A 26477-nucleotide genomic window follows, 5' to 3' on the forward strand; every position below is an offset into this window, starting at 1 on the left:
GCGATGACGGCACCAAAACTTTAAAAATTCATAAATTTTGAATCGATTGTCCAATATTGTCCTCAAACTTTCACAGTTGTGTTCTCCTGTTATTACTACAGATCATGATTTTGATCATGATTTTGAACAGCGCCATCTGTGGGATCATTCTGTAACCGACTATCAAACGGTTGCGTATCCGGGCAATTACCCCCAGAGGGCAATTACCCCCCGGCTAAATACTGGTTAGTGGTAAGCTTAGAGTAAAGATTAGGGTTAGGGTTAGGGATAGGATTAGGTTCAGGATTGGGATTAGGATTAGGGCCAGTGGAAGGGTGCGGGGTAATTGCCCAGGGGGTAATTGCCCTAGACCCAACGGTTGATCACAGTGGCTAGTTATTTTCTTCAAATTTGTTATGTGCTTGTAAATACAGTGACACATGTATCTGTAAATAAACTGTATTACAATGTAAATAGCACAATCTGCAAGAATCTTCAGCCTATTGAAGGAGGTAGACTTAATCAGAAGAAGAAGACGAAGAAGAAAAAGAAGAAGAAGAAGAAGAAGAAGAAGAAGAGTCATGATAAATTATGTACCGATCATGGTGTGCTGCGATCTCCAGATGGATGACAATCGAAAAAGAGAAACAATGCCTTCTAGAAGTTCCAATCAAACCACAGAAGAACGAAATACACATACAAACACACGGCCTACGGAGGAAATAAATTATATAGCACGTTTTCTTTGAACTTCAAAGAAATTATCCGACCACAGTCCGCCATGAACCGCAATAACTGTTTGCACACGTCATTATTGCGCGTTATTATACATTACGTACTGCACTCCTTCAGCTTGGTGTGCTGTTGTGTCACCTCCAAACTAAACGCATCAATCGCGTGAAACACAAATATTACTTCCTTGTTCCGGGTTGACGTCGATGAGGCGGACAATTTTGGAGTTTTTGCGAATTTTGTGCCCTGACATTCGTAAGTATCGATGTACTATTGTAATTTAGACATGTCTTGGGGGATATTTTCAGTATTTTCGAGGAAAACGTGTACTTAAAGGTTTCTTTGACAGCTGAAACCTCGGAGAGACAAGTGTTTGTGTCGGCAAGTGAAGGTTGGTTCAAATCGGTCGGTCGTACGCTTATTACTAGTGTAGCTACCTGTCCTGTGTCTGTGCTGTGCCCGTGCCGCCGTGGCGTGTCGTGTTGGTGGTAAAGCGGGGAAGTGCGGGCTAGCTAGGCTTTGGATTTGGACGCGAGGCAGTCAGTTGAGGCAGTGCATCAGTGTACATGTAGAGGGACAGCCAGCCAGGCGAGGCAGCGACACGACCGCACAGATTACTTTGCACTGGTTGACGTTGGAGCTCCGATTGTAGCTCGGCTTAGCAGCTAGCTCGTAGCTCGTTGAAACAGAGACCAGCGCGATTCCTGGAACTTGGGCGTATCACAACTCAAGTAATTTACAAAAACAACCTTTTTTTAGCAGTTTTATCAACTGGAGCTTCCCATTGTCATTTCATAATTCATTCAATTTACTGTGTTTGTCAGCCTGTATAAATTAACCAGTAATACACAGTATGAAAAAGTACTGTGTAGATCAGTTCGGGAAACCCACTCACAAGGGGGGCCCCTCCTTATAAGTAACCCGTCCCCCTTATAAGTAACCCCGTCCCCCTTATAAGTAACCCCCGGGGCACCCCTTATAAGGAGTCTCCACGCTTTTTTGCAATGCAACGCGAAAATGAAAACACTGCGGCAATTCGCTTGATTATGTCCATAAAGCTTCACAAGTTTCCTAGTTACTCACGAAATTTGAGCAAAATCGGTTTGAGGCATCATATCTAAAATCATGGATTTAAATGCGATGTCAAACGACCCATGCGAATGCTGACATGCGAGCGATTACTGGCGTGAGTGTCGCCAGGCGCGGCGGCGCGGCAATGCTTGAGTGCAGACGTGGCGACTGAGTAGTACTCAGTCGCCACGTCTGCACTCAAGCATTGCCGCGCCGCCGCTCAGTCGCCACGTCTGCACTCAAGCATTGCCGCGCCGCCGCGCCTGGCGACACTCACGCCAGTAATCGCTCGCATGTCAGCATTCGCATGGGTCGTTTGACATCGCATTTAAATCCATGATTTTAGATATGATGCCTCAAACCGATTTTGCTCAAATTTCGTGAGTAACTAGGAAACTTGTGAAGCTTTATGGACATAATCAAGCGAATTGCCGCAGTGTTTTCATTTTCGCGTTGCATTGCAAAAAAGCGTGGAGACTCCTTATAAGGGGTGCCCCGGGGGTTACTTATAAGGGGGACGGGGTTACTTATAAGGGGGACGGGTTACTTATAAGGAGGGGCCCCCCTTGTGAGTGGGTTTCCCGAACTGAGATCTACAGTAGTAGTTGGGTGTCCAACACAACGACACCCTAATGTTTTTCTATCGATCAGTACTTTCCAAAATATCTCACAATTTGCCTGAAATTTTACTCATATGTAAAGAAAATACTCTGAATTCACAAGCGCACATTAAACATGCGATTTGCGGTACACGCTCCAAGATAACTGCTTCGAACACTGACATGGGTTATTTTGACATGCTCAGTTGTGCTGTAATTTTGAAACCAACACCCCTACCCTCTATAACTTAAGTCTGTTGACAATAGGCCTACGTGTAAAATGCACGTAATGGTTTTCCAATAGTGCATTTATAATCTACGGTATCATGGTTTTGCTGTTGATCTTGTTTGTTATCAGGTTTTTCAGTAATATTTGGACATCATCAAATCCCCAGTAAAGAATGCAAAACCACTGCACCTAGGTACCTAGTCTCATACGTGAAAGTTTGTTCTTTACGCGCAGTGCTATAAATATGGGGGTGTCGGTTTCAGTGTACAGACAGTGTCAATGTGTTGGACCCCTACAATTAGGACCCTAAGTAAGTAGTCTAATATATTGTTACATGTATCTCTTTGATGTCATTGACTGAAAGATCAGTCTGGAAACTAGGGCCTATATCGAGTGTACAATTTATTAAAAAAGGAAAAAATAATAAATTAATAAAAATTATAAAACTCCTCCAAACAGACTGATTTTTCTGTGTGCTACCTGGTACAACAAGTACTATACGAGACACAGCTGGTTGATGTAGATCTAGTTCTAATACATGTAGAGTAAAATATCCCGTTTGCGGCAGTTTAAGCATTGTTAAGGGTTTTTCCAACTTGTAAACAAATCAGGCAAATTGTTTTCAACCATTTCATATATCATAGACAAGATTATTCATTAACGCAGTTGTTTTCATGAAAGAAATTTACCATTGACCAACGCAGTTTTCATGATTTACTAGGGCAAAACCCGGCACAATTTTCGCCGATAAGGGCGATATGCGACGTAGTATTTCTGCTTGCGGCACGATGTACAATCCCTATGCAATATGCGCGTGCTCCGCGATCTTTAGCTGAACGCCTTCACATGTCTCGCGAACATTGCGTATTAAAGCGCCAATTCCCATTGCGAAGCACGTGAAAATAGCGTGCGCACATGCATTGGCCGCAAACAAGATCGCAATTCTGGCGGTGTTGTTGATGTCTTTCTCGTGTTTTTCTCATTTTTTTCGATGGTAACATCCACTTTCCGAAAAAAAAGGCGGCCCACATCGGCTCGCGAAAATTCTATTTTACGTGAGGATATGTTTTCAAAATCCATGAACATCGAGAAAACGACAAAAAATCCAGTTTCTTGGACCATTGTTTCTTAACTGTTATGTTAAGAAGTACCGAAAATTTCATTTTGGATGCGATATGTTGTCATTTAGGTGAGAAAATTTAACTTTCGTCAGAGATCGTGCCCATTTTATCGGTTGGTTTTTGTTGATTGCTAGTGTGTTAGTATATGTGTAGGTGTGCATGTAACAGTGCAATGCTGTGTTCAGCTGTATATTACCGTGTATGTTGTACCTGCCGCGAACGGCTGCACGGCCGCTTACTGACGCAGTTACTCTAGTTCTAGATTAACCAAGTGGGAAAGCCTCTGACTACTAGTATCTGGCTATTGAGCATACAAGGTGTAGTTGGTACAATGTAGTACATGTACCGTACGTACAAACACTACTTGTAATATTTGCAATTTGATAGAGTTGACAGTATGGAAGACCACTGGCAGTGACCAGTAGTATAGTGGACTAGCAGAGACTCCAACTCTCCCGTTTTCGACGGGAGATCTTCCGCCGAAAACCCATTTTTGCAAAATCTCCCGTTCTCCCGCTTGAGATTTAATTTCTCCCGCCCTGGCTCTGTGTCTCCCGTAGGAAAGGATTTCTTACTTACTGCTATTGTATGTTGAACAATTTAGCCTTAGATAGCACCAGAGAGCATCTAGAACCCTAGGAACTTCGAGTTTCGCACACATCAACTTGGAGTCTCCCGTTTGCTAGGGGTTTCAGGCGGGAGAATCTCCAGATCAGAAGGTGCTGTGGGTTGGAGTCTCTGGACTAGTGCTAATTCAACTTCACATTCAAAGATCCCTTCAGCTGTACATGATCCAAAATGTAAACCTGATGGAAATGCTTGCTTATTTGGGAGTTCATTGTGGCAAAAAGGGAAGGTAAAGGAAAATGAATATGCAGTGCTTGCCAGTACTTCAGAGGTACGGTGTATCGCTGCATGATTACCTACTGGTTACTGTACTTTTCATTTCTCCAGTAAATATGTTCTTTTCAGATCTGAATGAGTACGGTACTTCTTCATGGTGCTAAGTGTCTGTACAATATTATGTAGTCTCCATTTCCTGCTACGTAGCAATTCTCTGAGATCTATCCTCCTTGTTAAAGGTTTTCTTTGGAGAGAGAAGGATTTTACTATACAATGTAGAGAGATATGGGCTTATACAGGGGCGGATCCAGGAATTCTGCAAAAAGGGGGCGTCTTTACAAATTAAAGAGGGGGCGCATGCACCCCTTTCCCATTTTTTTAATATTTCTTTTGTTTTAATACAAAATAAAGGGCTCGCGCCTGGTGCGCTCCCCCCTGGGTCTGCAACTGCTTGTAACAGATGCAGTTTGTATGAGCCAAACCCCAAGCCATCTTGCAACTGTATCATGACATCATATGCACACATAAACATCTCGTATTACATAACAGAGGACCCATCCCTTGTACTGCATTTCACACTTACTGTATACATTCACATACACTCACATACATTTTTTCATATTTGCATGCAACTACATGCATGAATACAATACCCTGGAGATGAACCTTATAAGGATACTGCATATTGGAGAGTATTAGCTAAAATGGAATATTGTATTGGATATATTTGAAGTTTACCAATACAGAGTACAATAGTACATTCATGTTTATGATTTACATGTACAATGCGTACCCTAAAGTTGAATTTGATCATCTCTCGATACAGTGATGCATTATTGTGTGTAGATTGGTGATCATGTATGTACACTGTACATATACAAAATGTACTTCCGTAATTCAGTGGAAAAGACAATTTTTTTTTAGAAGACAATAGACATCAAATTGATCAACCTGCCTGTCATATTAATGGTATTGCTCTACAGTAGAAACATGAAAAAAAAATTCAATACCTTTTTGATATGAATGAAACTGGTAATTATGCTTAAATTAATTTCCAGAAAAGAATGACTGAAACAAACATCGAACAATGCTTCTGTTAGAGCCTCACTGATTAGCTTTCTAATTTTATTTGCTTTTGTTGTGGATTTATGTACCAATTACAGTATTTTCACATTTACTCAGTGGATTATGTGATGGTTCTTATACATTGTAAGAGAGCTAGAGGTTTTGAGTGATTACCAAGCATTTTGATTGAGTACTTGTAATGATGATAGAGCAATGCTATATTCAAGGAGCAGTAAAAGACAATGGTTGTTTCAGGTGGCCCGCAAATGTGTTCAATTTGTGTAACTTTGAAAGCTAATTGGATTGTAACCTAAAAGCTTACTGTACAAAATGTAAATTAACTGTATTTGTAAAATATCTTAGTATTGAGAAAAAAACCCCCAATATTGAATATTGAATATATATTACTCAAAACTGTTCTACACTTTGTTGTTTGTCATGAAACTGTCACATCAAAAAAGAGACAAATTGCTTGCTATTTTGACCAGACTTATGAAGTTTGGCTAGCTGTAGGCAAGAAGGCACATGATGCTAGTTTTGAACCCTGCCACTGCTATTGCATTTCACACTCCTTTTGAAATGAAGAGTGAACAGACAGTCCATTCATGATAAAGACTGCAGTATGAGAGATATCTAGAACCAATGCTGCTTTTGTGTGTTTTCATTCATGGTATCATTCTATCCCTTCTGTACCTTCTGTCTATCGTATCTCAGAACTTTGGCATGATCACTGACTAGCTGGGCTCCAAAGAAGGTGGTAGGAAGGAAGACACCATAGCATCATGGGATGTTTGCAGAGCCGAAATGAGGGCGCTTCCAGTGGTCAGCCCAAGTCACCACACAATGCAAATTTCGACTTAAATGGAGGAGGTGGGGCTGGACCTAGCAGGGGTTTCACAGACTTCTCACCCCCCATGGCAACATCGTTTGACCAAGGGAGGTCGGATATGGTCCTCCCCTCTGCCGTATCAAAGAAAGACGGTAAGCCTTTGGGCAGCTAGTCAATGTACTGAACCACATTTCTCACATCTTCATACGTGTAGCCATAGTGATGATTTGTATTTCTCAATTCACTTCCCGCACTTTGTACATTTTTGTCCAGCGTTGTTCAAAGACCACAAATTGTATTCTCCTTCTCTCAAAATGATGGTACATAACCAACCATGGCTATTAATGTGTTCAGTAACACTAAATTCTCAATTAATAACCACAAAAATTTCTAAGAATCTGGTTTTGGTTTTGGCTGTAATGATCGGGGGCCAGGATTTCTGGTCTGAGATTTATAACCAAGTCATGTCAGTCACTTTATACTGAAGATGTGACAAAACACCCTTCACCTCAAGTACGTAGTGAAAGGGGAATTCTTGCTCTTCTCATACTTCACAGCAACCTTGAGAGAGTATTGTTCAGTTATGATTTGTTCTCCTTCAGTGAGCCATATTCCAGGTCTCACTTTTTTTTCTCTCTCTCTGGTGACCTGTTTGGGTCACTAAAATATTTGAATTTGAAATTTAGATGGCCTGAAATAAAGGGGAAAAAAATAATTTTGAATTTTAGCTGCCTGATTAGGCCACCAAGAAACATCCTTTTTGGAAATTTGATGGCTGGACACCAATTTTTAGTGGCCGGGGCCACCAGGCCATTGCTAATATTTAGCCCTGCATACAAGTGTATATACATTAATATTGGGGCATGAAAATGGGTATACATGTGATGTGCACAAGTAAAACATGCTCTAAACAATATATGCAAACTAAGGAACAGTAAAATATCCCATGGTAACTACCAGAGCTGGCATATCTTTGATGCCCTTTTCAACTCGGATGTATGGTTACCTGGCAATGCTAGGAAACTAATAATGGCAAGGCCCTCAGAAAGAGCAGTGTCAGCACTGAAGAGGCTACCCTGAATAAAAAAGACCATATTATTTATAATGATGAGGATGATTATTATCATTATTGTTATTATTGTCATTGAGTCTTATTAACCTGTTGAGGACAAGTCCCGAGTATACTCGGGCAAGTGTCTATGGGAAATGCGTGTTGTAGCAAAATCAGTCTGTCCTCAATGGGTTAGAGGTTAAGGGATGATAGATCAACTACATCTTCTTCTTCTTTTTTTTTTTTTTTTTGGGGGGGGGGGGGGGGGGGAGGGGAGGGGAGGGTGGCAGACTGCTCCAGAGATTGATAGTACTGTATCTGGAGAAAATTGTCCTGAGATGATTGGTCTGGGTTTTAGGGATGAGGAATCAAAGCAAAAGTCTCATGTAACAGAGAAAGTAAAGTAAGATAAGGCAAAAGGAAAATAATCAGGTAAACTTAATGGGGATCCTTACTGTAAATGAAAATGATATAAGACCAGATTATGACTGAGACTTTAAAGTTTTAGGGTACACTTGTCCATTGATTGGGGTTTTATAGTCTGTTGGCAAGGGCTACCATCTTCATCCTGAGAACTTACATTGTAATATACTGTAAACGTCAATATTTTCGCGCGATTAATTTTTCGCGCTGAGCGGCTCGAAAACGTATTCGCGGGTTCTTAAATTCGCGCTCCGCAGCAGGTTACTTTACTGTAGTACACATTCACTGCTTTCATCCAAAGCCTCTGCTACATAGCTAGCTTGCTATGCCAGCGTACGACGTAGCGAGCGGCTCGACTGCGAGTACAAGCACTCAAATACGTAGTACAGCTGTGACTGTAGTACCGTAGTCACGGGGGAATGTAGCATCGGTGCGTGCGGTGCACACATGCATGCTACAGTACACAGCAATCTATCGTCTCTTCGCACAGTACTAGTAGCGTAAACATGCCTGTACATTGTACTACGTAGCAATATCATCGATGAAGCGCACACAATTCATCCGTTCAAAATGTGCATAGCAAATTGTGAAGATATATTCGCGCGTTTTTGAATTCGCGCTAGCCGAATGTAGCGCGAAATCCGCGAAAATTAATGTACCGCGAAAATTTCCACGTTTACAGTAATTTGAACTTGTGATTTCATATTATGATTAATTACTATGACTTTCAAAGTAATTTCACCATTGCCAGGTTGGCACTGAGTTACAACATAAACTTTTATGTGCTCCACCATACACATAGCACATGGGCATACAGTGTACACGGGCAATGAAGGATTCATGCTCCCATTGTAGTGTACATGTACATATCATTGGAAATATCCTTCAACGTACATAAACTTTGGTCGACCTTGGCAACACTACCGCTCAGTTGTGATACCACACTTTCCTTCCTTTGCTGGGGAAACAAATAGGACTCTGGTGGGTGGATGTGGTTCTCTTTTGTTATTTTCATGTAAATCTTGTTCAAAGCAGTACAGGAACTAAAAGGATTTGGTGTGAAAGTTACTGTGTCCATCATGTGTTGCCATGCTGGCAGGAAGGATAAGAATGAGAAAGAAAGAAAAAAAAATAATTAAAAAAAAACAATAAAGGAGAAGGATGAAGTTGTGGAAGTACATAGTGCAATTTAGTCTAGTAATATTTGTGGAAGTGTATGCAACATCCATGTTCTACCTGAATGCTCTGTTGTACGAGTGTTTTGGGTGATGCAGTGCATGTAAGGAACATTGTCTCAAGTGTGCTTTTGCATCACAGTGAATACTGTTTATACGCCAAATATTTCACAAGGTTTTTATTTTCACGAATTTAGCGAGTCAGGTGCTATTCACGAAATTAAAGACATGAAAATATTGACTCTGATCAAGCTATGAAAGTGAAATGCGCGTATACGTTTCTCCATTCGGTACAGGACTCCATGATCGCGAATTTAACCACTCGCGAAATTGTCGGGAAGTTCCAGTTCACGAAAATTTAGACTCACTATTGCGTATACAATATCCTCATACAACATGTACATACAAAATGTAGCTGCCTCACCATGACATGGCGAACTGTGCATTATTTCCTGTTACATGTACATGTATCATGATTTATAAGACAGGTCTACGATACTCGAATTTCCACCCATTGTGAAAATTTTCCCCATATCAGCAAACACTTACCAGCCATAGATTTTGCCTCATGAATACTGCATGTTTCATTTTCACGCTAGTACTGCACCAATCAGTTTTAGCAGGAAGGTTCCACCTCCATGGTTTCTGCATTGCTCTTGCTCACACAAAGTGATTATACAACTGTACATGTTATGCAGTTTTACAGAACCTGGGGGCACACTCGTACTTGGGACAATTTGTATGACTTGATAACACAGAACACATTTGTGTTCAATTTGTGTAATGTTTATGGTACCACTGGCCTACAATTACCAATGTGCACATATTACAAGTATATAGTGTGTCATTCAAGAGACTGAGAACCAGAAAACTAACAACTCTTTTGATGCTACATTGTATGTTTACAATGTAGGCCTAATGTATGGTTCTTTTGTATTCAAGAAATTCCCAAACTTGTTCGTCGATTATGCAGTACTCTGCCATAATGTATATTCAGACAGTGGTACATGGCAAAATAAGAGGATGAGAGGTGTTTGAAAATCTTTGATTTTGGTCTTGTATTTGTAGTGTGTGGTTGGATCCCCCGACACCACCCACCATTACTGTTCTGTTCAACATGTTGCAGAAATGGTATGCTCTGTTAGGTACGCAGAGTCTCATGGGAAGAGTATACAGTGTACATGTTTCAGCAAACATGTCGGAGACTACAAATGTCGTCAGGCATTGAGCATTGTTTGATGGATTTTTATGGGACTCTTGTTCTTGTTCAAAATTCCATAACAATTGCTGATAGAGTGAGAATGAGGGCACTTGTACAGATGTATTTTGAGGGCCATTCTCTTTAAATGTTCATTATCAGATCAGAATTTCAGTGTGGAAATCAATCCAAAGAGTATCATAGTCTTTCGGCTTTGCTTTCTGCAATGCTTCTGCGAGTATAAAAATAGTTAATGGTCATGAGTGCGATGGTACAAGATTTCGTACAAGCTGAAAGATAGAGGCGCTCTATTCTACGAGCATGCAGTGGAACTTTTAACTGAATATCATGTGATGGGCAATCAACCAATCGGATAGCTACATTTGTTTATAGGTGAACATTGTATATTAAAAACGAAGGGTATGCTGCTCTCGTGATGGTCTTTTAGGAAGATGGAAGAAAGAGGGGTTTGATTATTGCTTGTCGGCACACTCACCAAAACAATGACACACAAAAAGGAGAAAAAGAATTTTTCATTCACCTATTTTATTTCATTTCAGCATGATTTGAATAATGAAACCTGCAAATACAAATTGTATCATGGAAATGGTTGTAGTAATATGAGATTGACAATATTTCATGTTTACATCCCCAAAACAACTTACCAAAAAGTGTTGTTCGTGAGGCATGTCTTGCTTATCCAGCCCTATCACTTATCCCGATGACCATCAGTCTGGACATGTACGGGTAAATTGAAGTTGGACTTAATTTACAATTTCAAAACTTCTATGAGCATCCCTGCATCAAACTTTAAATCTTTCAGTGAAATAGAAAGGGGAAGAATTATGTCACTTCTGACATTGCGGGACAGCTCTCAGCTCCAAGGAAAAAACTGAGAGCCGTCCTTATTAAACCTGAACCTTGAACCAAGCCCATCCCAATAGTACAGTACATTGTGTATGTATTCATGTACAACTGTACAATTATCTGTATCTACTACAGCTGTACATGTATACTACCACTTGTCTGCTCCTCAACAAAATCAATTCAAATCCTATTTGTCTATTCTTTCATTTCACTGTCATGGTCTGTTGATGCAAGGGGGGCACTTTAAATCTGGGCTCCTTCTTATCCTGCTTTCAGAGTGTGTGGGTACACCCCACAATTCAGTCAGAGGTTCTTGTTGACAGAGCTCTGCAGGCTATGGAGTCAATGTGATATAGAGTCTCAGTGTACAATGAACAATGTGATACAGAGTCTCAATGTCCAATGTACAGTTTGCCCTAGTCTCGTACTATAAAAAGTGCATGCACTTCCTCTTTCTGGGTTCCATATTTTGTCAGTGACTATTAAAACATTGTCAGCAATCCAAGGCTGGTTTATTATCAAATGCATTCAAATTGAAATGTGCACTATGAATACCGGTATTTTTTTTCTTCTGCTGAACTAGTGAGAATCCAGTCCATCCATCTGTTGATATACAAATGATGCACAGGATAGAGTGCGTTAGTGTAGGCGTAGTGCACTCGAGGGTATTTACAATTGTGAAACATGCACGAGGCGAAGCCGAGTGCATGTTGCACTACATTGTAAATACCCGAGAGTGAGCTACGCCTACACTAACGCCACGAAATAATCCTGTGCATCATTTGTTTTATAAAATGGGTCGAAAATTCGAAAACTAACATCATTTTTCAGCGTTTTTCACGTACCTTTGTGGGTCAAGACGTCCGAAGATGTTCGTCCCAAACTTTTACACACGTCGCACTCGCGGAAGTCCCGCACATACAGTATAAGTATAATGGGGGGTTGGGTTTCCGGACACCCACATGAAAACTTACTTATTTTACATAGAATATGCACCCTTTACCTTAAAGACTTGATATAGACTCCTCATATAGGCCTACTAGACAACATACTCTGAAAATGGCGTGAGAATTAACCTGCTAAATCGTTGGATTTGCTCTTCAAAGTGACTCCATGTACGCGTCCGGTCCCATAACGCTTGGTCTACTGTACTGTACAAAGTGTACGTAATATACAATTGTACAGTATTCGTACGTACGCCACATATGTTATGCACAAGGGAAGACAGGCCGGCCGGCCGGCAGCCCGAACTAGAAGTTGTTTACAGGATTGACAGCGCGTACGCGTATGCATGCAATTCATCAAAGGAGCCGCCGCGCGCACAGACGATCGGCAATCTGCCATAGGATTACAGGCAGTGCAGTTGTACTGAAGTAAAGGAAGGAGGTGTGTCTCATTTCAGCGCTTCCTATTGGCTACATTCTTGAACCCATTTTATAATGCATTGCAATAAATCCAGTTTGTGTGCATTATTCATTGCTGTGTTAAACTTTGGGCAAACCAAGGAGGTTTAAGAGGCCTATGGAGCTCCATCTGGCTGTAAATATTCAAACAGTTGTTGGTTTTCTATTGATTTACAAAAGAATTCCACGGATGCATTTGTCCCTTTGATGATCGGGGGTTCAATGCCGCCGTCTTGCTGAGCAATTAGAAAATTCATTTTGAACGCTAACATAAATGTTGGTTGTATTTTGCTTGTTGATTTATTAAATTAGATGAAATCTCACTTAATGATAAAGCTTATGAAACAAAAGTCAATCCCATCCAGGCATGTGTGCAAAAGTGTGAATCAGAGCTGTATCATGTGACAGTGTTTAAAGGTGTACCCTCCTGGAATGCCTCTTTTTTTTTTTTACATTTTGTGGTAATTCCAACAATTTAAACTGAGGTTATGACGTAATCTTTCAGTATAATTCTTTATCAAGAGATACATTGTATACATCAGATTGAATATTATCCGGGCATGCTCAGTTGAGTAATTTTCATTTCTATTTCATAATTTTATAAGTAGGGATCACAAAAAGTAACTAGAAAAGCACTCTGAGAGCACAGACCTCCGCCAAGCAGTTACTTTCCACCAATGATCTTGCTCTTCCCAAAGAGATTTTTTCTCCTTTCTACCACTGGGGAAAAGCTCTTTGGGCTCTTCCATAGAGATCAGTGATTTCCACTCATAATGTACAAATGTATACATGCTGAAAAATTGCCCAATTTCCCAATATAGAAGCCTTTGTTTAATACGTCATAAACCTTCAGCTGCACGGCGCGCCTCGCCCTAGCAGAAACTAGAGCATGCACTTTAGTGCGCGCATGCAAACCTCAAATACGCACAGCCTGAACTCCCAAGTTCATTGACCCTACCTGCCAAAATATAAAAAAATCCTTCATAAATTCCCCCAAAATTCTCAGATCACTACCAAAATTTAATCATCTGTTACTTGTATCATTCTATACCTTTCCTGCAAGTTTCATCCAAATCCGTTAACTGCTTTTTGAGTTATTTTGCACAAGGACAAACAAACACACAAACATACAAACACACAAACCAACGGTAACGAAAACATAACCTCCTCCCTTGGCGGAGGTAATTACCATCAGAAAGACATATCTTCCTTAGAAAGTGGCAGATGATTATGCAATGAGACATGAGTCAATTGTCTTCCTATCTGTATGGCAGATCCAATTTGGCACATGCTTCAAATATTTTTAAGTGGCGGCAGCGAACATGGGTTCAAAGGAAATAAGACAGTTATGACTCCATTCTCTTGAACCTCCTTGGGCAAACCATAGCCAAGCTTTCCGATTGTCTGGAACAACCTCTCTTTTAAAGGTGTGCATAAAACTTTAGTATATTTGTTAACCAATCTGCAGGCTTGCATTAAACAAACAAAAGTTTTCCCCCTCAATCTTTGCTCTATTTGGACAGTTCTTTCTACATTGTGTAGCTATTTATATTGTGTACATTAAAAAAGTGCACATACCTGTATCATGATAACCATACATTCTTCTATTGAAAATTTGTAAGAGGAAAGATTGAAATCGAACCAAATTTTTATACATGAATCCTGATTGAACCTTGATATTGTATTAAGATGTACAAAAGTGTATTTGTGCATGTACAGTGTTGTTTAGAATGTGTGCCTACAAAAATATCATTATAATTATATAGTTTGGTCATTGGTCCTTTTCATGACTGCTTGAGTTTGAAACTCTCTGAAACATGTTGCTTTTGAAAGTCTTATCAAAGCTTTCGTTTTGTTTTTGTTTTTTAGTTGAACAAACAATGTATAGCAAAAGAAATTCGAATATATATGTGTTGATTTCCATGCATACCAGTATCTCTTTTAACATTAGATGCTCTGTATTTGATCTTGAAGTTTCCTTTACTATCGGCATACTAAAAGTCCTGATCAGGCTAATGACACATTGGCTAACAAAACAACGGAAGAAATTACGCTTTATCTAGAATGTTATCAATCAGCAACTCTAAGGTAGCATCTCCTTAAAAGCAGGGAATAATTTTCCAACTCGAATCTGATCAGTAATTTCAGTTGATGAATGATATTTCAAATGGTATCTTGTACACTTCTGGGGAATAAATCTGCTCCACAGAAGATAGTTTGTGTAGCACTGGTATAAAAAACGCATAGCAAATTGCAAATGCTATACTATGGGAAATTATTGCCTGAAAAGGTGACTCATTTGTCTGAAGAAAGCCTCCAGTAATGTGTTTTAGGATGGTAAACCAGGAAATTCTGGAAATGCTTACATGATTGCTGTTTGTTCAACCTGTCATTCATGTGATGTCTACAATTTGTCAGCATGCAATTTTGCACTTTTCAAGCATGCTAGTTACAGATGGTGTAGGAGTAATACAAATGAAACTCAGCTCAGATGAGAACTAGAAGTAATAATTACTCATGTTTGATTGTAAGTGCTTTTTTAGAGTTTAATAGGATTTGATAAAAATCAAGAAATTGCAGAGAGCTACTTGGCTTAAATAGAAAAAACAACAAAACAAAATGAGAATTAAAAAGGAACAAATCTCTGTTAATTTGATGTGCTACATACAATCTTTTGCTCAGCTGCATTCATTGTAGGACTGCTACCTTGTATGTTCTTATTTCATTCCTGTCAATAAGTTCCTGTATCTGATGTCAGAGGAAATGCGACTAGTTTAATTTCCTTTGTTTAGAACTACAGTACATCTACAATGTATATAACTATACAAATCCAGTGAGCTCTGTAAAGGCCAGTGCTACAATGTAAATGAAAGATTTGAACTGTTAAAGGCATAATTTACAATTTGCAGATGAAACACAAACCCAGCATTAGTGCTTTAAAATAGTTCTAAAATGTGAGTTTGGGATAGAAACAACCACTAAAAATTTGAATCCATATAATCGATGTTAAGTATTGTTAATACACAAAATGTGAACAATAGTTATCATAAGAATGTTTCCAGACTAAACCGTCTACAGTTATGGTTTATTGAGAAAAATAGTGATATCTCCTTATATTTCAGGCTTTATTGCAAACATTTGATATGGTAGGATGTTTTATGATACAACAGACCTACACATCATGCATCAAATGTGATATCTTGAACATTTTTTTTTTTAAAATCACTGCTCCCAAAGGTAAACAGTACTTTTAAGCCTGGATGGTGTAGGAGTAATACAAATAAAACTCAGCTCAGATGAGTACTAGAAGTAATAATTACTCATGTTTGATTGTAAGTCTTACCCAATTTGCTAGATTATTTCTTCCCAGGATATACATCCCGTAAAGCCGTACAAGCTGCATACTATGTGTAGGTACTTTTTACATTGTATAGAACAATACAAATACAAGTGTATGTGCTATCAGTAGCACTTAATGCGGTATACAAAAGGTGTTTGGTAAATTATTCATTTGTGATCTGAAACCAAGAGTGTATGGTTTGTTGAGGATTGATTGGTGTGGGGGGGGGGGGTTGAGGAGATGGGCTGGAGAACTTTTTCCATGTAAATGACCATACGACTTTCAATGCAAACTAGCCCTCTCTTACTTTGAGTTATGTACACAAGTTGTACAGTAGGACCTCGATTATCCGACCATCGATTATCCGAAGTCTCCAAATCAAGACATTGACTGGCTGACAGTTCTGAAAAAAAATGTTTTTATGCATTTTCAGTGCCAAATCTCATGCAAAACAAACACATGTTCAACCACTATTTTGCGAAAACACGATGGGAAATATTCCAATCATCACAGCGGACTGTAAATTTTAAATCAGTTCGTGAGACAATGTCAGTGACTGATGCAGCGCTTGTCACTGGCACTGAGTGTACAGCAGTGGTTACAGTACAATGCAGAGGCAGTATTCAATGAGTAGCAATGTTAATCTCATTGTCAGTCATATAACTTGTCTTATTTACATATCATATGAAATGTGAAACGTGACGATGCCATGCAATCATAATATTTCATTAGTAAATTGGTATTACCCCTAGCATGATATGCTAGGAAGTGAACAGTTGTATTTGTTGGTCCCGACATGGCCAGATGATAGAGGTCCTACTGTACTGTAGATTAGACAGAGTGGCTACCGTACCCTAAAAGTCAATACTGGGTGCCATTCTCATTGCAGGAAAAAAATAATATTGTCTCAATCCTGATTGCTGCGTGTGTAAATTTTAAATTTTGACAGTGGGAACAGAATTAACTTGTTTTTGCATGAGATTTGGGTCATGATCGAAATGATACATCTAAATCACACAAATTTGTGTGATTTTTTTTTTTTTGGAAAGATGCGAAGTTGTGCAGTGAGAACGGTGCCCACAAAAATTGTCGAAATTTTGTATCCCACAATGCACTGCGCATGTCTCTCCTTGCTATTATTACCATGTTGCTGTGCACCGCAATATATCAAATTGGCCATGAGACATAGACTAGTAAGCATACCATTCATAACATGTGCGGGTTGCTCTTCGCAAATAATCACGACCCAAAAAGTTCTGAATTTTTTACAGTGAGAACGCTGCATCAAAAAGAGACAACCCTGATTACAACCCAAATTTCAAAATGTTTGCAATGAGAACAGCATTATTCTCTTTATGCTGGACCAATGTCATTGAACTTCACTTCTTTGTTATTTTGCGGGTAAGAATACACTCTGTAGGCCTGCCCTTGTACATGATTTACATTTTAACATAACATACATTGTATCTGCATGACATGTCCTTACTATCATGCTGGTACAGTGGTACCTAATAAGATATATTAACAAAAATTCTCATAGAAAGGTGATTTTGCAGGCCCTACTCTTTATGTGTCTTTATTTTTGTACCCTGAATTTTATGACAACGTATGTCATGGATTTCAGGTCCTCATTTGAACAAGGTTCCCTTGTAAATTTTCATCTTCCACACAGAAAAGAAATTATTCAGGTAATGTATGAGTATTGTACCATCTACAGACAGCAAATGATAGTGTATTATGTACTGTGTTTTAGTTTCCATTTTTTTTTCTTTGTTGGTTAGGTATACAGTGTAATTGTCTGTTTTGTACAGTGTATGCATGGGGGGGGGGGGGATGGAGGGGGATCACATGAAATACCCTCAGCGTGATAGACATTCCTCATTTTATGGTAGCTTTTCACACTTCAAGTCACTATGCATTGCCCTCTGATCAGCCACAACTGTAATAAATAGACTAATTTACATACTGTGGGTGGCAGAGTGAAAAGTCAAAATTTGGCAAGGTGTGTTACTGACAGCAATCATTATTAAAAAGGAGCAATGATTGTACGGTATACATGTATTTGTACAGTCAGAAAATCAATGACTAATGAAAGCCACTACAAGTACATGTTGTAGCAAGTTGGAAATGGAGAAAAATCTTTGAGTATGGTTTTCCAGTCAAAATCTTCACCAGACTTCATTGTTGGAAAGCATTTGGACATGTTATAAATGAAAGCCAAACTTGGACCCCAACCCCCATCCCTTCCAAACAAGAAAAGAATCTACAAGAATAATATAAGAACATCATGACATTTAGAATAATAAAGGCTGTGCTATTTGTATTTTGTTGCATTTTTTTTTTGGAAGTACTTCAATACTTGCATGATATATACATTGTAAGTCTGGTTAAACAGGGAAATCAAAAAGATACTTGAAAAAAAAAATGCTTGCTTCAGAGTGATGATGTGTAAACCCATGTCCTGAAACATACAGTATACACTACACTAAAAGGAAGTTTTAACTTGTTGTCATTACAAATAGGTGGTGTACATGTAGGTATACTGTTCGTCGTTGTAGAAGTTTGGCTTCATAACAGTGGTACGATGGTCTTAAAAATACCATAGTTAGAGCCAAACAAAACAAAACCGAGAAAAACTAATGAAATAAATTGACAAAAGGACAAACATGAAGAAAAAAAAAATGTATGAAAAAAAAAACAACCCGTGGTGAAAATTAGAGTGAGCAAAATCAAAGAATGTAATTTGAAAAAAAAAATCAAAGAAATCAGTATTGCAGAGAAGGTATCTGGCTCAACAGGTGGCCCCATGCATCCCTGATACTGAAGCAGGCCACTTTACCCATTTAGGATGAGTCCCGAGTACATTGTATACTCGGGCAGGATCTATGGGAAATGCGTGCTGTAGCAAAATTAGTCTGTCCACAATGGATTATCTGGTTGACTTACAGCCCTCTGCATCTCACAAAAGACCACAATGTTTGTTACCAGATGCAGTCAACACTTACTCCCAGTATGTTATAAGGAGGTACTCTAGAGCAAGAGAGTCCTTAAATCTAAGACGAGGAGGAAGTAAGAATGCATGTTCTTGGATAATTACCAAGAGAGGAGGAATTCTGACAGGCCTTTATCTTATGAGACAGAAAAACAGAACGACCAGATCAAAGGTTTTAAGCTTCATTCAGGGATCAAAGTGCGGCCTGGAATCCGCCCGTTCTTTAAAGGGCATGTTCATGCTTGAAATGCATGATGCGTTTCTTGGGGATGTGATACTTTGTTTATATACTGATTAAAGCCATAATTTACCATTTGCAGCTGGAACAAAAACCTAGCATTAGTGCTTCAATATAGTTCTAAAATGTGAGTTAGGGATAGAAACAACCAAAGTAAAAATTTGAACCAGTGTAATTGATGTTAAGTATTCTTAAATATACAAAATGTGAACAATAATTAAGCAGTGTACGTACTTGAGTTAAGGGCCCTGGAAACTCAAGACTGTATACATTGTACATGTATATTCTCTGCTAAAGCTGTGAAACTTCATGAAAGGTTGGGGTGTGCCTTTCTCATGAAACCATAACTTGGGGCAAGGATCAGTGATGTACCCCCATGTAAATATTATTTTATATTAAAAAAAAAAGAAATACAGATTCCCTCCCCCCCCCCAAAAAAAAAAAAAAAAAGGAGTAGGGGGCTACTGCTTCCCCACACTCAGTTTCGTGCCATTTTAGCCTTCGTTCTTATCATGTGATCACAGTATAAAGAATGTAAAGGTGACAAATCTTTTGCCTGATTTTAGTATACTTAGTGGACACTTTGACTCATTTGCAAATCTGTGATTTTAACTTGTCATCAGTGTTTGACATGATGCTTTAAACAGAATGTTGCATGTTTCTTTAGGATGTATATTATTAGACAGGTCTGCACACCAGTCCATTTTTTTCAACTGGTCCAACCTGTCCCTGTCGGACCAGTAGGTACCCAGTTTGTCCGTTTTTGTACTGGCCCATTCCTGAAAAGTTGCTGGTCTGACAGTGATTTTTTACTGGTCTGGACCATTGGACCAGTGCCTGTGTGCAGTTTTAAAAGTCCTGTTTTTCTCTTGGAACAGTGATTTTAAAAATATTCAAGATATCACTTATGATGCATTTAATGAGTGGGTCAGTTGTATCACAAAACATCAAATATGAAAATGTTTGCAAAAATGTGGAATTGACAGAGAACAGGTAACCATTGTACTTTGCATCCATAAAATGTTATTGCTTTAACATTGATATAATATTGCTCAAGACATGGATGATTTCAGTAGATATCAATCAGGATATTTACTTGCAGCCACAGAATGCTTTTCAAAACTTGCTGATTGTAAGCAGAATTCATACAGTTGTACTTTCACTTTTGTTTGTTATTTTGAAATTGTGGTATTTCTTTTTGTAATATCTACTTTGCAAGGAAGAGACAGTTGTGACACAAACAAGGTTCAATGATCACTATCAGCTCAATGACGTACTTGTACACTGCACACATGTATTTGCTAAGTACTGTAAGACAACGCGTACCTTGTATGTGGTTTACATTCAGTGACCAGTTTTTCTATCGCAGGAGTGATTTTCTATGGATGGATGTGGTTAGCTTTAATACTCTTTCACTCGTAACTAGGAGAACTACTTATACTGAGTACAAGATGTTGAAATCCAGCATAGGATACCAACACAGTGCTACAAATGTACAACCCGTACATACGAATGTACATGCATCATGTGTGATTTATCACATATCTCTATGAAATGGAGTGACCTCAAGGATCACTCAAAGATTTTGGAGTGATCACTGAGGTCACTCTAAGATAAGTGAAAATGAACATTTTCACTCAAAATTCACTCCAATATCACTCTAAATTCATTCTTTTCTGTTATTCACTCCTTCAAGAGTGAACATTTTCACTTGATTTTATTTGTAGAGAGTCATATTGACAATTTGCATGTGACTATAGAGTTATATTAAATGGGTTAGTCAAATACGGGTTAGTGATTGGCTAAACACAGTCACCTGATGGAGGCACATTCGTTATGTTCACCCATGGGCAGAACATTTTTGTAATGTTCTTCCATGGGAAAACATTTTCACGTAACAAATGACAGAAGGATCCGCGCACAGTGAATTTGGCTCTGCGCAAGCGATCGAGTGCGTTGTGCTGGTGGTTGACGTTGACGTATTTGACTAACCCACATAATATAACAGATGATGACTTTTGTTGTCGGGAACATGTACCAAACGTTCCACCCTCAGGGTTGGAAATGCTATTTCGGGAGGCTATAAGTCCCTTGACTTCATCTCGGGACTAATATAACCTACCTCAATAGCATTTCAAACCCTTCGGGTGGAACATTGGGTATGTTCCCTCCCCCGCCAGTCATCGTCTGTATAATGTTTTCAGAAAGAGACAAAAGCAGCATGTTGATGTTTTACTGCTTTTGTCTGACAGGATCTTAAAAAAAAAGAAAGGATTATTGCTTCCTCAGTCCCTTGTCCACATTATACTGAGTTAACCCGTTTTATTTGCTATCTAGTCTTCTATCAGTTTGTGTCTAATTTTATTGGTTCTCCTTCTCCTTTCTCTTTGTCTTAGATTCATAAATTATAACAAAGTTTTGGCAGATTTAGTTTCTCTTTCACAGGAAGAACCAGATGTATAGATAGGGAAAAAATGTATGGGTGTAACACTGAGATACACATTTGTTGTTCTTTTTTATAATAAGCATATATATGATAATTAGGAATATAGAGAGTACTTAGGGGTGGGTTGCTAATATGTTTTTGAAGATTTAATCCTCTTGTTTATTTCCCAGCACAATACATTGATTATACTTTTCATTGTTGCTGCATAAAGTGGGAATCGAGAGAAAGGGAGAAAAATGAAAGTGGATGATTATTGGTGTCAGATGTAGTAACATCCTGTCTGTTCACATTGGAATAGATTTATATCTCTTATACATTTGTAAATTTGAATAAAGGTAATTAGTCATCGATATGCTTGTGCAGACAGACTAACAGAGGGATTTTTTTATTTTGTAGGTGCAACACTTTTACTTGTAAAACATCTAAACTGGGTGGGTTGAAGTAACAATATGCATTGAAATTTTCATGTGAGAAATTGTCTGAAGAAGAATTGTATTCTTTTTCTCTTTCTGTTTTCTTTTCTCATCATAATCAGATTTCATAGGGATCCATCACTTTTAAGGCTGATCTCCATCTCTTGTGGGACTTATATCCTCACTAGACAATGAAATTAAAACAAACATTTGTGATTAGAAAACAAAAGAAGAAGAAAGAAAACTAAATGTACAGACAAAGAGCAACTGTGGCATTAGGCAGGGCTCGACACTAACAGTGGCCCGGTGGCCCGGGGCCACCAAAATTGAAAGTCGGGCCACCAAATTTCAAAAAAGGGCAAATTTGGTGGCCCGCCTCGGGCCACCATTTTTTTTTTTGAAAAGTACGTCAATTAATTCGTAACTTTTTGCGCCGGAAATTAGCAGTTATATTTGTTTAAAGGATGAATGAAAAGGACTGAATGAGTGCCTGAGAGTGAGTGTTGCGAGTTTGTTGAGGTTTATTTATGAGTATACTGTAAAAACATCGGTGTTAGATTTAACACCACGGGTGTTAAATCTAACACCGATCAAACTTCAATAAAGGACCACACCCACAGGTGTTAAAAATGCACTGTGATGGTGTTGAAAAGTGTTCACCTGACACTTCGTGGTGTTAATTTGATACTGTACGTGGTTTTATTTTGACACTGTACTGGTGTTAATTCAAAAATGACACCACATGGTGTTGATTTGATATTTGCTGGTGTTAATATCAATGGCTTAACACCCGTCCAGCTTCAATAAGGGACCACACCAGCTAGTGTTACTTTGGTGTAAATTTATTTTCACATTTTTTCAAAAATCTAGTATTTTAATGTAAAATTCTTGATCGTCTTGTTTAAAATTTAAAAATCAACAAGAAGTGCAGTTACTAAGAAACTCTTCAAAAAACAGTTTAAAATTTGGAAATGACACCCGTACAATTTGTAGGTGTTAATTTAACACCATAAATGAGCACCGAAAATTTAACACCAGCTCGGTGTTCACTATTTAACACCGGACTTTTTGCAGTGTAGATGTATGTCCTACTTCCAATTCTTACTATGACTGGATAAAACTTAGATATTTGACTCATTAAAAAAAACACAGGACTTTTAATGTTTTTTTATTGTTTTTTTTTTCGGGGCCACCAAATTTTTCTCTCGGGCCACCAAAAATTTGAAATTGAGGATTTTGGTGGCCCCATCGGGCCACCAAACAAAAAAGTTAGTGTCGAGCCCTGCATTAGGAATAAAAATGCAGGTCATTGTTAAAACGACTTCAGTCACAATCAAAACATTATGATCCTCTGTTTAAAGAGAAGTTTCATATAAAAAATCATTCTCAGAGTTGGTATTGTGTTCACATCACATGTCAAAGTTCTCAGAGTAAAGGTACGAATATAATTGTCTAGATTACCTGCTCAATTAACACACACACACATACACACAACAGACACACAAAAGTATAGACTTTATCCATGATAAATACATAAAACAAAGATAACCAAAATGCAAATGTGGTGACGTACAATGTGTTTGCAGTATGCTCAATTTGCAAAAGGTACATTGCACTTTGTGAGGTGCTGTTAATGCTTACAAGTTACATACTTTTGTCAGGTTAAAAAAAGAACCAATTTCGCAAATATGCAATGTTGAAAAACTGTTCAGCATAAGAAAGCAATTTTGCATTTATGCCTACCCAGTAAATGTAATTAAAGAGAATCGCCAATCGTTTTTCATTCACCTCTACCCACTGAACATGATGAGAGAGAATCGCTAATCTTAAAAGCACCCTTTTGTGCATATTGAATTGGCATTTAGAAATGGCAGTTGTATTATATCAAAGTCGGGACGCACATTGTTTTACACTAATCATGTTTCAAAACAGTGATTAAAGTGGCCCCCAAAAAGTTCAGTATAATGACACCAAAAATCCTGAGTAATATAGATAGAATTTTGTTTTCCTTCCTATTTTTTTCTCAAAGTAAAAAACTGTCTGTGCATTGATCATTCAGTTTCTGATTGCAAAATAATATCTCATTTCTTCCTGTATGGGAGAAGGAGAAATGGCCTCTCTTTGTGTAAACATCAGCAAGAAGGAACAAATGTATGATTGCTTTTCACATGATGGCAAGAGAACACAGCAAACTCAGTCTGTTTTCTTTAGCCTCTGCAAACTGTATCCAATTTGTATTGTGCAGTTCAAGGAAATGGCTTTTGTCACTGTTCACAGCATTCTTTCATAGTTATATTTTATACCGGTATGTAATAGAATCAAACAATTGACCCATCTACATCATTGTATTATTGCTTGGATGCTGGTACATGTTTAGTATAAAAGGAACTGATGATTCATCTTTTGAGAGCACCCTGTACTTAGAAGCAACTTGTTTAGTTCTGAATGGCATTTATCAATATTTTTCCCCCAGTAATTATGGCTTTTCTTTGAAACACTGCTGCATCTACACATACAGTAGTACAATGTATTTTACTCTGTAGAGTATATTTGGATATTATTATCTGTATGTCACACTTGCTCTCCACTTACTTCTGTAACGATTACCAATGTTGTGAGCAAACTGTAACCCTGTGACATGATGTATTGATGTTAGGACAGTACAGGTAAAATTGTAGCTGCCTGTGTCATTTATTCCTGAAATAATGTCCACATCCTGTCAGCATGTAGGAGAAAGGGCCCCAGACAATAGATGTATTCTACTCTATATGTACACACTATATGGAGTCACAGCTATAAAAGAAGTATTATAATGTGTACATAGAAGATGAACAATTGCATGATATGAGTGGAAAAGTTGAAATTTTCTTTCAAGGAATTTTTGGTGCATAGCCAGGTAAGATGAATTTTGCACATTTTTAATTCTGCAGTTCCCAATCAAAATCTAAGATAGTTAGTATTGCATAATAATGAGCAAAAAATTAATGAGCTTTTATTTCTGTGCTAGTTCATGTCATGCAAAATTTGCAAAAACTTCCCGTACTTTGAAAATATCCACTTCTACAGTGACACACATAACATACATATGCCAGTACATACCTAAGGTTACTATGTACTGTAAATATCATGCATCGATCAAAAAGTATACCGGTACTATGTACTGTAAATATCATGCATCGATCAAAAAGTACTGTATGCGCCATATATTTCCCGAGTCTAAATTTTCGCGAACCGGGAATTCCTGATGATTTCGCGAGTGATTAAATTCGCGATCGTCGAGTCCTGTACTGAACTGAGAAGTGTACACGCGTACGTCACATTCACAGTTGGGATCAGAGTCAATATTTTTGCGTGTCTTTAATTTCGCGAATATCACCTGACTCGCGAAATTTGCAAAAATAAAAACCTCACGAAATATTTGGCATATACCGGTACTGTAAAAGTGACAATTTTTGCGGGGTGGAAATTTCCACGCATTTCATGCAACCAGAAGCTAGCGCGAACATAAAAGCAAGCAAGTATTTTTGTGTTACAATGTTCCAGTATTTAATGTCCTGATTCCGCAGAATTGAAATCATGCAATATTCATCTTACCTGGCTGAGCATGAAAAGATACACATGCAAAAATATCCGCTTTTACAGTAAAAGGGAAGAAGTGTACACTATAGTTCTATGGGCAGATTGCAACCATTGTCGAGACTTGAAGTCTGCTACAATGCACAACGCACATGAATGAATCACTTTCTCTTTTTCCTCTCATTATAGTACTGGTGTATGTCGCCCTCTATGACTATGAGGCCCGATCAGCAGATGATCTTTCATTCCAGAAGGGAGAGAAACTGGAAATTATAAACAACACGTGAGTATCATTTTGTTCTGAAAGGATACCTGCAATCCAAATGCATGTTGACCGCTATTGATGCCTTTTGGTATATCCAAATCACTATCATGAAAATGTACGTCATATATTTTTTAATAGTTTTTTTTTTCTAAATTCTTTTTTTTTTTCTGTACCGCATTAAGCACCACCTCTTTAAGAAAGAAAAAAAAATCCTCCAGATCATCTTTATTCATATTCCAGCTGTGACAATATCCTCTTGTAACACTTGAGCTGAACAATAGACACAGTTATGTGCATTACCATTCATTGCTATTACAACCTGCACTTACTCACAACAGCATCACATGTTCTGTTTTTATGCGAATGTTTCTGACAAATTTTTGATGTAGCAATGAATGGTTAGGCACATGCTGTGTTTTATTGTGTATGCATGCATTTTCATCATAAAGAAATAAAGATCATAGTAAAGAGTATGATTTGAATTGAATCCCCTGTGAAAATGTTCACAAATACACGTAGTTGGCAGGTGGTTCAGATGTGATGTGTGCATTTACAACATACATTGTATGTGTTCAGTGCATGCATGTCATACATGTACAACTACAAGCATTCTGTGCTGTGC

At 38.3% G+C, this 26477-nt stretch overlaps 1 protein-coding gene across 1 annotated transcript in view; it reads left to right on the forward strand.

Moving 5' to 3' along the window:
* The first annotated feature begins 866 nt into the window (after positions 1-866).
* Positions 867-26477, forward strand: part of LOC139723250 (tyrosine-protein kinase yes-like) — a 63253-nt gene continuing 37642 nt past the window's right edge. The window contains exons 1-3 of the mRNA XM_071634512.1: positions 867-966; positions 6354-6620; positions 25780-25873. Coding sequence (XP_071490613.1) covers positions 6422-6620; positions 25780-25873 — 293 coding nt within the window. The 5' untranslated portion in view covers positions 867-966; positions 6354-6421. The remainder of the gene's footprint in view (positions 967-6353; positions 6621-25779; positions 25874-26477) is intronic.

The sequence above is a fragment of the Diadema antillarum genome, unplaced genomic scaffold, assembly GCF_040938485.1.
Source record: "Diadema antillarum isolate AM-2024a unplaced genomic scaffold, OU_Dant_1.0 scf00000014, whole genome shotgun sequence".
Lineage (NCBI taxonomy): Eukaryota > Metazoa > Echinodermata > Echinoidea > Diadematoida > Diadematidae > Diadema > Diadema antillarum.